Raw genomic sequence first — 12,354 nt, 5'->3', positions numbered from 1 at the left:
TAGTTAAATAATTTAATCCCATCAACCACCCTGAACACATCTCCTTCCCTCATTATCACTATGCACGTCAGAGCCCCTCTCTTCCTGACTGGAGAGGGGACTGCAGCTGCCTTAAGCCACTATAGCCTCCAGTTTAAAACTGTTACATATTTCGTCATTTGTGTGGGGAAAACAGGAATCCAATATACATGTATTATTATTGAGGCTATTTAATTTGAAAAGTCATTGATTTAGATAGATATTGTGAACTTTGATTTCCAAAAAAACAGGTGTAATAACCACGCCAGCCAACTCATGTTTTACCTCCAGGTGAGTACCTCATAGACTTTGAACACTGGGACAGAGTTGTTGCACGATGGTTATGAATTTGATTTCCTTAAAAAGATAAACTTAAGTTATTTTAAAACTCATATTGCCGGTCAAAGAGAGAAGCCCATCCAGATCAGGACTGTTCTGTGAAGAAAAGGTGGCAATCATGGGGCTAAATATCAGGATATCAAATGGCATGTGTGTCAGATTTTCTTCTCATCTTCTCTCAGACCCAAGTTATACCCTGCTGCCCCATGGATTTCCTGGGAGGAGGAAGGGGACCTGCAAGAGGCCACCCCCCGCCCCCCCCCCGATTCTTGTGCAGTGGTAGAACATAGGAGCTGCAGTTCTTCACTCTTTTAAGCTGGCGTCTCTTTACTCTTTTAAGCTGGCTGTGCATGCAGGAAGAGTAAGCTACACCCCTTGACGGGTATAGCAGTGGGCATGCTCCAGGAAGAACGCTGGCTACTGACCAGTGGCGCTGGAGCACTTTTAATAGTGGGGGTGCTAAAAGCAGTTTTTACTTCTTACCTCATCCCTCCCTGCCCCCTTTACCCCGTCCATGCCCCCAATCCCCCCGATCTGGGGCCAGGAGCAGGGCTGTGTTTCTGGGAGGGGGGACCCAGACAGGGCTGAGGGGGCCAAGGCTGGGGCCACAGATGGGGGCAGGCACGGGGCCCCAGGTGTGGGGCTGGAAGTGGGGTGCCAGGAATGGGGCTGGGAGCAGGGCCCTGCGCGCAGAGCCCCAGGCACGAGGCCAGTGGCCGGGGAGTGGGGCCGGCTGCTGAGACCTGCGCCCCAGGCCGGGGAGTGGAGTCCTGGGCGCAGAGCCAGCAGCCAAGGCCCTGCATAAAACCTGGGGGTGCTGCTCCTGAGGTAAGATTCCTGCCAGAGTTGTCCCTAAAATGATGTAGCTTCACATAGCTCAGATCTGAGATATTTTAAATTTCATTTGAGCCCAAAGTTATTTTCTGTAATGATAACACAGTAAAGAAAAGTCAATCACTCACCACTCATAAAATAGACTGCTACCTATCTTGCCAGAGGGATTAAACCTAACTATGAATCAAACATAAGGATTACTCATCCATGCAGTGTAGTCCCTCCCATTCTTCAAACCCAAATTGTATACAGTGCTTTTAGCTGTACTAACTAAGGCCCTAGTCAACATTAGGTAATACAAAGAGTGATTAATTCATTTTCTTGTATTAAAAAGCAATAAAGCAATTAGCTAGTTTGGCTATTAGAGTTTAAGCAATATGCTAATATTATAGAAAAACAATTCCATGTATATTGAAAATGAGTAAACGCAAGAATTCAACAACTAACTTGTGATCTCCACTTAATTTTCCTTATGTTGTTGAAAGAGCAATAGATATTTCAGCAGTACAGATTCTAAGCTGGTCAAAAATTTTCTGACAATGTTTTTATGTTGGAAAATGATGACTCATTTGGGAGGGAAACAATTTTGATAAGGGGACTTCAATGTTTTTTATTTCAAAATTTTATATTGTACATTACAATATAAAATATTAAAGTCAAAATCAAAACAAAATGCTTCAATTGACCTGAAACCATTTTTTAAAATTAATTTCCTTTCATGGGAATTCTGAAATTTTTGTTTTTTGTTCAGGTTCAGAATAAAAACAAACTTCAACATGGAATTTTCATTTTATGAGAAATTATTAGTTTCCACACATTTCTAATGGATTCATAGATTTCAAAGTGAGAAGGGACCACTATGATCATCTGAATAACACAGGCCATACAATTCCACCCAGTAATTCCTGCTTCAAGCCCATACTTTTTGGTTGAGCTAGAGCAGGGGTTCTCAACCTCTTTTTCTCTGAGGCCCCCCTTGACATGCTATAAAAACTCCAGGGCTCAGCCTGGGGGTAGAGGGGAGAGCGGCTCAGGGCAAGGGCCTTGGGCAGAGACATAGTTCGACTTCGGGGGGGGGGGTGGGGGCGGCAGGGGAAGAGGTCAGCGGTCCAGGGAAGGAGTGCCACCTCCACCCACTGACTCACCTCAACAGGCCATCCGCCAGTCTGGGTTGGGGACAGGAGGGGGCGCAACCAAAAATTATAACTCAAAGATGAGGTGCTTAGCTCAGAAAGTTTGAAAACAGCTTAGGTGCAGGGAGAGGGTAGGTAGGGGCTGTGTGCAGGCAGGGGAGTAGCTGGGGCTGTGTGCACACAGGGTGGCTGTGGGTGCAAGGAGATGGGAGGCTAGGGGCTGTGCATGGGCGGGGGGGGTAGCTTAGTGTACAGGAGAGAGGTAGCTGGGGCTCAGAGCCTGAGTTTCAGCCATGGGGCCCCGCAGCCCCCTTGAAAGGGCTCGTGGACCACCAGTTGAGAACAGTTGAGCTAGAGCATCTCTTTTATAAGACCTTCTTATGTCTTACTCTCTTTTTTGTAGTGCTGAAAGATAAAGGTTACACAACTCTCCAGGATGAAGCCATCAAGATATTTAATTCTCTGCAGCAGCTAGAGTCTATGTCTGATCCCATACCTATAATCCAGGGTATCCTGCAGACGGGGCATGATTTACGACCCCTTCGAGATGAGCTCTACTGTCAGCTCATCAAACAGACTAACAAAGTGCCTAACCCAGGGAGTGTGGGGAATCTGTATAGCTGGCAGATACTCACATGCATGAGTTGCACATTCCTGCCTAGCCGTGGTATCCTCAAGTATCTGAAATTCCATCTCAAAAGGTAAGAGGCTGCAAATACCTAGGATATACAAATACTGTTTTCAGCTCTTTTTCTTCACTTTGTCTCCTCTCCTGGTAATTTTTCATAACAGTTTCCAATAAACAGGCATCTTTTGGGGAAAGGGTTAGGAATCCCTTGAAGTGTACCAAGTATTTCAACCACTGAGTCTAAAATTTAGAGGAAAAGTAATCAAATTCATTTAAAATGTACATGGAATAATTTTAATAGACTTCAATGTTATCTTTTGAAGAATCGGTTAGGACCTCATTCCTGCAAAAACTTACTCATGCGCTTAGCTTTATGCACAGTGCATAGTACTTTTTAAGTGAATGGCACTAATGACAGCATCTAAAGTAAGGCATATGCACAAGTCTTTGCAGGATCAGGGCCTTCTTTTTGTAAACCTGCACAGATCTTGTATTTACTATAAAAACTCTTACCTACAGAAGTAGTCTTAATAGTTTAGAGCCAGAACTCCTGGGTCCTACTCCTGGCTCTCCCATCAACTTGCAACTTGCACATGTCGCTTCACCTATTTATGCCAGTGTTTAGTGAGAGAAGATAACAAGAGTGTTACGATGCTTACAGAGATATTATGTTAAAACAAATATTTTTTAAAAACTTTCTTTTCTGCCATTTAAAGTGTTACTAGTTAACTTCACTATTTAAAAAGGAAACAGTTTTTAAAATTGATTTCCCCTCCCCCCAATTTTTGTTGTCTACTTTATTTTGACAATGAAATAGATTAGTCAATTTCACTCTGGATTATAGTATCATTAGGTTCACTTTTGGTTCTTTTATAGTAGAAAGGTACAAAGTGTCTGGGTCACTGGGAAAGTTATTCCTTTAAAAATAAACAATTTCTGTTGGAATTTAAGTCATGTCAACATTTCTGTTCATGTTTGTATTGGCAGAAATGCATTTTTTACAAAACCAAAGTTTTGCACCTGAATTGTTTGTGTTGCTTTTAATTTTAAGTATTCCTTTAGTGTTTGTGAAGCATTTTGAGATCACTGGCTGAAAGATATGAATGCAGATTTATTATTTAAAAACAGTAGTCATTGACTTTGAGCATATGTTGGCTTGGCAGAATTGGAATGTTGACAGATATGGATGGGTTTATAAAAAATATTTTTCACAATATTTTAAATTTTCACAGTTGCGCAAAATTATGTGTTTGAAGTTTGTTGTGTTTTTGTCTGATTTGTGTCATTTTAAATTCTCACAGTTGTCGGAAGTTATGTTGGTGGGGAGGTCAGACAATTATTTAATGAAGGCTAGGGCTATAACAGCGTTTAAAAGGGTTGGTGATTAAGTCCATAAATGGCTATTAGCCAGGATGGGTAAGAAATGGTGTCCCTAGCCTCTGTTTGTCAGAGGATGGAGATGGATGGCAGGAGAGAGATCACTTGATCATTACCTGTTAGGTTCACTCCCTCTGGGGCACCTGGCATTGGCCACTGTCAGTAGACAAGATACTGGGCTAGATGGACCTTTGGTCTGACCCAGTATGGCTGTTCTTATCACAGTAAGTGTTAAGATTAAAAAAGCTAAAGCTTTGTAACTTAACACAAAGCACCAACATAATATGTCAAAATATACCAAGTAAATAGTGTTAAATCAAACGCTAAGATGTTCTTAAGTAGCATTTTTCTTACTTTGCCTAGCTCTAAATTTCGATTATAGATGGAAATCGTTTTTGCCAGTTTGTGTGTGTGTGTGTGTGTGTGTGTGTGTATGATGAAATTAGAGAGACAAGGTGAGTGAGGCAATATCTTTTAGTGGACCACCATCTGTTGGTGAAACAGACACATTTTTGAGCTTACACAGAGCCGTTCTTCAGGTCTGGGAAAGATACTCAGGTTTTGTCTACACTAGCACTTTTGTCGGCAAAACCTCTGTCACTCAGGGGTGTGGAAAAAAACACACACACACCCCAACCAACATAAGTTTCACTGACAAAAGCACGGGTGTGCACAGCACTATGTCAGCAGGAGATGCTCTCCCACTGCCATAGGTACTGCCTTTCCTTGGGGTGGTTTAATTATTCCATCAGGAGAGCTCTCTCCCACCGGCACAGAGCAGTTACACAAGAGACCTTTGGTATAGATGTGCCACCGTAAGGTCTGTAGTGTAGACACAATCTTAGAGTGTCACAGCTAAGTACAAGGTGGAACAGATCATTTAGCATAAGGAGTTAAAACACATTGTAAGACACCATTCAGGGTGAAGTAGTCAGTTAACACCTCTGCAGTGAGGAGGCAAAAATGGGCGGTTGGGAGGGGGGTTATTGGGTTATAGGTTGTTGTAATAAGCCATGAATCCAGTGTCTTTATTATGTCCATGATTTTTTAGAGTCTAGCAAAGTTATGAATATAAGCTTCCTTTCCCAGACCTGAAGAAAAGCTGTGTGTAAGCTCAAAAGCTTGTCTTTCACCAAGAGAAGTTAGTTCTTTAAAAGTTATTACCTCACCTCCTTGTCTCTCTAATATCCTAGGACCAACATGACTACAACACTGCAAACTATGGTGAAACTGACGTTTACTGATAAAAACCTAATCTTTCTAAGCCTACGTATATGTTACAAAGAGTGAAGACTTATTTGTAAATCTAGAACAAATGTTTAAAACTTGTTTGATGTAGAATTGAGCAACCACAGGTATGGCCATGGTTCAGACTTTTGTGCTGTACTGCTGCATGTTTAAAGGAAATCAGGTTATTTCCTGAATCCAAACTATTTTATAACACAAGATAAATCCTCCAGTTTTCTTAAAACGAGAATCTGAATTTGTGTTTCATGTAACTGAGTTTTTCCTTTGTAGGCCAGTTGTAGAATATCTGTGCATAAGAATACCACAGTATAGTTGTAGTCCTATAAACAGTACTTCCATATGCACATGGGTATGTCTACACTGCAGCTGGAGGAGTAACTTTCAGCTCAGGTAGATTTACACACATTAGCTTTGATTGAGCTAGCGTGCTAAAAATAGCAGGGTAGTCCTGGGAGATTAGGTACCTAGGGTTTCAGATGGGATTGTTGTATTCGGGCAGCTAGCCTCTCCCACCACCCTTGCAGGCACTGCTTTTCCGCTATTTTTAGTACAGTAGCTCAATCAAATCTACCAAACATACATCTGCCCAAGCTGGAAATTGCATCTCCAGTGTAGACGTACCCCCTGATTTGGGGATCTTGTAGCCCTTTTCACACATCAATGAATTAAGCCTCACAATGCCCCTGTGAGGAAGGTGGTATTAGATCTGTTTTACAGATGGGCAGAGCATGGAATCTCTCCATGCTTCAAGTTGTCTAAGATTATCAAGGCCCAACCTCTGCGATGGTTACATTGTTGAGCACTTACCCAAATTGTCCCATTCAGGTCCATTGATTTACTTGTGTGAGTAGATACTCACCAACATGAGTAACTGTTATACGGTATAACCCAGCCGGGAGGAGACACCAGGAGTCCTGACCCCACTACTCTAGCTGGTAAACTACATTCCCTCCCTACTGCCACAATTGCAACATTGAGTAGTCAGGACACATTTTGTTGGGCCTTTCTTGCTTTTGATTCTTTTTTTGGGGAAAAATATTCTGCGCAAAAGAGAACATATTAAGGCTATGTCTTCACTGTCAAAAAAGTTTGGTTTTACAGTGAGATAACTAATGTGATCGTTATCTTGCTGTAAAGTCCCAGTGGAAACAAGGCACCTGTAGTTTTTATCATGAGGGAGCTGGGCAAGATCAACACTAATGCCCTCCCTTGCCTTCCACTCCTGCAATGGTTGATCTCCCCTAACTTTCCTCGTGATGTAAACTATAGTGCTTGGTCTCCACTAGGATTTTTACATTAGGATAGCTAACATGCATTAGTTGTCATGGAGGGGGTTTTTAGCAGTGAAGACAAGCTTCTGCATGTCAGTACACAACTGTGCAGACTTGTACTAACCACTGGAACACTGTGTGTTCACCGCCTCAGTGTCATTTAGTCAAGGAGCCCCTGGTGCTCGCCACAGATCTTTTATTTTATCAGCAGGTGATTTAAGTTCAGTGTTTGTGTCACAGGGCTCGTGACCAGTTTCCAGGAACCGAAATGGAAAAGTATGCTCTCTTCACTTACGAATCTCTCAAAAAAACCAAATGCAGAGAATTTGTGCCATCGCGGGATGAAATAGAAGCCCTGATCAGAAGACAAGAAATGACATCTACAGTTTATTGCCATGGTGGTGGCTCCTGTAAAATCACAATCAACTCCCATACCACAGCTGGAGAGGTGAGAAGAGGTAGTGACAGAGCAGGGCCTCATAGGGATAAGTGTTAAATCTTCTTGTGGACACTACAATTTTAGCCATTAATTCTCACTGAAACTCTGGAGGTGCTGAGGCATTTTGGGCTCCACATTGGGCCCGGCTGATGGAGATTATCAGCATCTCTGTTCAGCGGAAGTGAAATTTCAAGGTTTGTTCAAGGAGGCACTGATAAGACCTCTGCTTAGGAAACTATCTTTTTAGTGGAGAGTCTTGGTGACCATTGATCTGCATCAAATCTGGTTTTGGGAAAGATAGCTAGCAAGAATGTGAAGAAGTAACCCTGGTACTATCCAGACTTCATAGGAGTTATTCCACTATACCCAGGTGTAGATGAGAGCATATATGTCCCCATGCCTGGAAAAATTCAGCCCAAATTTTGATACTTCAGAAATTTGAGTTTGGAAAATTAGGGCATTAACTGTTGCATGCTGCCATGTACCTGCTACAATTCAATAATGTCTATCGCAAAAGGAGGAGCAATTGAAAATAGATAAGTGTTTGGAGAAAACCATTGTTAAATCATTCTAGACAGTAGCTTGGCCACTTTTTTGCCCTAAAATGACTCCTACCTTGTCTTAATTTTCCTTAGACTTAATTACCCTCTAAGGTACTAACTTTTTTGTTATGGTTTTGTTGTTGTGCTTTTTTCATTAGGTTGTTGAAAAGTTAATTCGAGGCTTAGCCATGGAGGATAGCAGAAATATGTTTGCCTTGTTTGAATACAATGGAACTACTGATAAAGCAATTGAAAGCAGGACCATTGTGGCTGATATCTTGGCAAAGTTTGAAAAGTGAGTCTCTTTCTCTGTGCTAATAAGCAGCAATTAAAAAAGAAAACTTCCTAACATCAGCAATATGCTCAATTCTCCCTTTCTTTAGACTTGTTAGTGATGAGGCAGCATATACAACTGCATTCCACATACTGCTATTTCTGAAACAATAGCATCTTTTTTAGAATGATTAATGAAGTGCTTGTAAACTTGATTTCCTCAGTCTCATGACAATGAAATACAAATTTTCCATCATAGTGGTTTTTGCATTCTGTTGTTTCTCTCTGTCTCCTAACCTCCCATTCTCCTCCTGCCTCCCACCCTAGTTATGTCTGTGCTTGCCTGTTCTTCTCTAAAATTTCCCACCATAACCGTGGTGCAGCTCCATGGGTGAGAGCAGTGCCAGAAGCAGCAATATCCACAGGATTCCAGGCAGTCACTGCTATTTGAATCACTGTGTCATTTAACCTTGCTCAGAGCAGATGCTTAAGACACTAGTGTTCCCAAATTGCTACTGCCAATGATAGCAATGGTGGGAGATTTTAGGAAAAACTCACTAGTGTAATTCAATGCTTAAATCCATATTTCTCTCCTTTTCTCTCATCTAAGGCTACTGTGCTCAGTGTTCCACTACTTCTAAATCCAGTTATAATAAAAAATATTTGCAGCACTTCCCCCAGAGATTCCCTACCTTTCAGTTGTCATTAGCCAATCAGACTTTCTGATATCATTGGTGCTTTTCTCTTATTACACATTGGTCTAAAATTTGTTCATTAAATTATTGATGATTTGTGGTGGAAACAGTTGCCTCAAATCAGAACCAACATTTGTAATACCGGAGTCTTTTTGTAGCCTAACAGATTTACAGCCAGGAGCAAAATCATCTTTTTAAAGCAAATTGAAAATACTGGGCCAAATTCTTGATCTGTTACTCTGGTGTAACTCTAAAATAATTCCACCGATGTTACCGAGTTACTCCAGATTTACATTGGGTATATGACAGAGCAGAATTTGGTTGCTGTCTTGTTTGGAATTCTCGATATTTGTTAATTTAGAAAATAGTTCTGGTCACTGATGTCTGCTCCAAACTTGTTTCTAGGCTTGCTGCCACTTCAGAAGCTGGGGACATGCCATGGAAGTTCTACTTCAAGCTTTACTGCTTCCTAGACACACAAAATGTGCCCAAAGACAGTGTGGAATTCGCATTCATGTTCGAGCAGGTAAAGAATGGGGGAAATGAGATTTATTTTCTTTTGGAGAGACAAGGAGGACAGGAGATCAAGGCAACAGAAACAAATGCTTAACATGCCAGATGGGAAAGGACTGTGCATTCCCAGAGAAGATTGCTCGGAACAGGAGGCTTCCCATATTAAGTTTTAGGGCTAAATTCAGAGATGAGTCTAAGATAGTGCAGTTTACACATTGTTTCCCCCCCGCTTTGCTTGTACACTGCAGCAGTTTAGACTACTTTGCCCATCCTAGTCTCTCACCAGTACCATTATGTTATCTACACCCTCCCTTACACATCCCATTTGAATTTGGCTCACTGCATCTAAGCTAGCATAATTTACACACCTAGAGGTCAGAAGAGAAGGATATAACATTAAAAGCAGTTGGCAGGAGCTATAAACATACTGGTCAAAATAATCTCCTTGTCCTTGCTATAAAGGTAAGTCTTCCAGCTTCTCAGTATGCAAGTCAAGCTAGTTTAGACATCTTTGGATTTCCTTAGTCTACACTTATCTTATACATCTAAACTGAAGAACTAATAAATATTTGGAACCAAGTCCTCAGATGGTATAAACTGGCTAGCTCCATTTATTTCAATGGAGCTACACCAGTTTACACCAGCTGAGGATCACCTGGTCTTCACGATCAGTTACTATGCCTTACGCTTCACCTCTGAATTTGGCCCCTAGCTTTGTGACCCTTTTTCTTCCTAAACCCCTTCGTTGTTAAGTCAAAATCATAACTCCATCCCCCAGGGATGGGAACCTGGATTTGCATCCATATATGCTCTTAAGTCAGCACAAGAAACATAAAAGGTAAATAGAAAAGGGAACAATGAGTTTCTACAGAAATACATAAGGGTTGGCTTTTTTTTTTTTTTTTTTTTAAATTCCAAGACTTATAGTGACAACTGCAGACAACTAATAGCTCTTGCATTTTTCAGCAGTAGATTAGAGCTTAATAAACTCGGTAATAAGCAATCAGTCTGGCTCCCCCTGTACCCATCACATCACTGTGATAAGTAATGAATGTGCTCTGCTCACCCTAGAATGGGGTTTATTATTGCAAAAGGACAAAACTGGTAATAAACTAAATGGATTTGTGGGTGTAAATTAATCTTAAAATAAATATTGACAGGAAACAGTTTGTTTTGCTTGGTAACAAGCCCTCTATTATGCCAGCAAAGATTCTCACTGTTGGGATTTATTATTGCAGAAGGTTTTAGCTGTTATTTCATTTTGTGCCACACTGTGAAGGACTAAGGAAAACGCTTAAGTAGGCTGTCATCTTCTCTGTCTAGTGACCACTTTAAAATGTCCCCAAGGTTTCCTGAATAAGTATGTTTGACCTTTTGTTCCTTCTGTTGACCTAGCATGGTCTGCAGTAGGTAGGTCAACTTAACTTTTTAGTTAAAACCTGGCTTTAAGTATCCACATTACAGACACAGTCCTTCTGGTCTACTTGGGCGCCTCCCTTCAGAGCTGATCAACACACTCCTTAATTACTACTCTTTGTTTACTCCACTGTCTGCACAGATCTCAGAGGCTGAACAGGCTACCACTGCAGTACTCCAAGCCCCTGCCAATCTAGAGAGATATTGTTAGGCATTGAACAGCCAAGCAGTTTTTTTATATGAAACTTGAACAGAATCATTAAGAAAATCTTTTACATAATATAACCTAGAAGAGCTGTGGAGCACTGAAGTGCTGTCTTCTGAAATATCACATTGTGGTATTGATCTGAACTGCAGACAATGTGCTTGCAGAGTTTGCAATTCAAATAAGTGCAATTATATGAAGGCAATTTCCTCAGAGAATCTGCCTTCTCACTGTCTTATGGCAAGGGTCACTCAAGCACTCTGTGTATATTGATAGGAACAATAGTAATCCAGCTAGAAAGCATAGAGCATTCAATCACTAAAATGAACTTCATGAATATATCTTCAGGATGTGATTAATTGTGATGTGGTTTCAGCCATGCTGCTCCCTTTTTTATTCGCTGCATGGGTTTGCTGCCAAGTAATTGGTATTATTTTATCAGTTAAAAATCAGGGTCTCCAGTTTTGAATTTTAGTGTCTCTAAACCTCTGAACTGTTTTAATATCTAAAGTTAACCCTTACAGTGAAGGCACTTCTTTGACACTAAGGTGCTTCTTCACTACTTATCTCCGCTGCACACATATGCGCACACGCAGCCTCAATCCAACTATTCATCTCTTTCCCTCCCCTCTTTTCCCCCAGGACACCTGGTTAGACAATCGGGTTTTTTTTTTCCTTCATGGAAAATTTTGATCAAAAATTTTCCACAGAAAAAATTGACTTTTCAGGGAAAAAAATTATTGAAAACTTTTGGCTGAAAATTTCAATTCCGAAATATCACCACAGTGGCAATGAGTTGTAGTTTGGCTTCCTCTTGCCTCATGCTCCTTTTATGGGCTGGACTACATCTCTCACAATGCACCATGATCTTTCTTTTTGATGAGCTAGTACAGTGCATCGTGGAAAATGGCATCCCAACACATAGAGGAGAACCAAGACATGAGTCACCTGAACTATAACTCCCATAAGGCATGAGAGGAGCATTTCCAAATTGAAGGTTTCTGATTTTTTGATGGTCATCATTTTCCACAAAAAGCAGACACTTTTCACAAATTTCATTTTGTCAAACAAAGTTCTCTTATCAAACCAGTTGATGGACATTTTTCAGCCAGCCTGTAACCCAGATTAATTTCTTCTCCCCCATTGCTGCCACCGCTACTGCTGCCTGGTTGCCTCTCTGACCCCACTATATTCCCTGCTGATCTCTTGCTGTTCTTGGCTTTATAGTCCAATTAAGAAGGCACTTTGAGATACTTTCCATTTACGATTCCTGATCTACCCTCCCTCTCTAGTCTGCTAGAGACAGTCTCTCAAATCCCTATACTAGCTCTCTAAATCTGCTCCTAGGAAGAAGCTAGTTTGCAGGTATTATCTAGTTTCCAAAGAGTTGAATCCTACTACCTGTGTGTAAAGCTAGCCCTCT

The 12,354-nt window shown here is 41.1% G+C and overlaps 1 protein-coding gene across 1 annotated transcript in view; it reads left to right on the top strand.

Moving 5' to 3' along the window:
• MYO10 (myosin X) overlaps positions 1 to 12,354 on the top strand; it is a 254,009-nt gene that overhangs the window by 238,811 nt on the left and 2,844 nt on the right. Inside the window, exons 35-38 of the mRNA XM_050937621.1 lie at positions 2,728 to 3,025; positions 7,089 to 7,296; positions 7,988 to 8,124; positions 9,203 to 9,323. Of these exons, the coding sequence (XP_050793578.1) occupies positions 2,728 to 3,025; positions 7,089 to 7,296; positions 7,988 to 8,124; positions 9,203 to 9,323 (764 nt within the window). The remainder of the gene's footprint in view (positions 1 to 2,727; positions 3,026 to 7,088; positions 7,297 to 7,987; positions 8,125 to 9,202; positions 9,324 to 12,354) is intronic.

The sequence above is a fragment of the Gopherus flavomarginatus genome, chromosome 2, assembly GCF_025201925.1.
Source record: "Gopherus flavomarginatus isolate rGopFla2 chromosome 2, rGopFla2.mat.asm, whole genome shotgun sequence".
In the NCBI taxonomy this organism is placed as follows: Eukaryota; Metazoa; Chordata; order Testudines; family Testudinidae; genus Gopherus; species Gopherus flavomarginatus.
The sequence above is the reverse complement of the archived record's forward strand: the minus strand, read 5'-3'. Positions and strand labels throughout refer to the sequence as shown.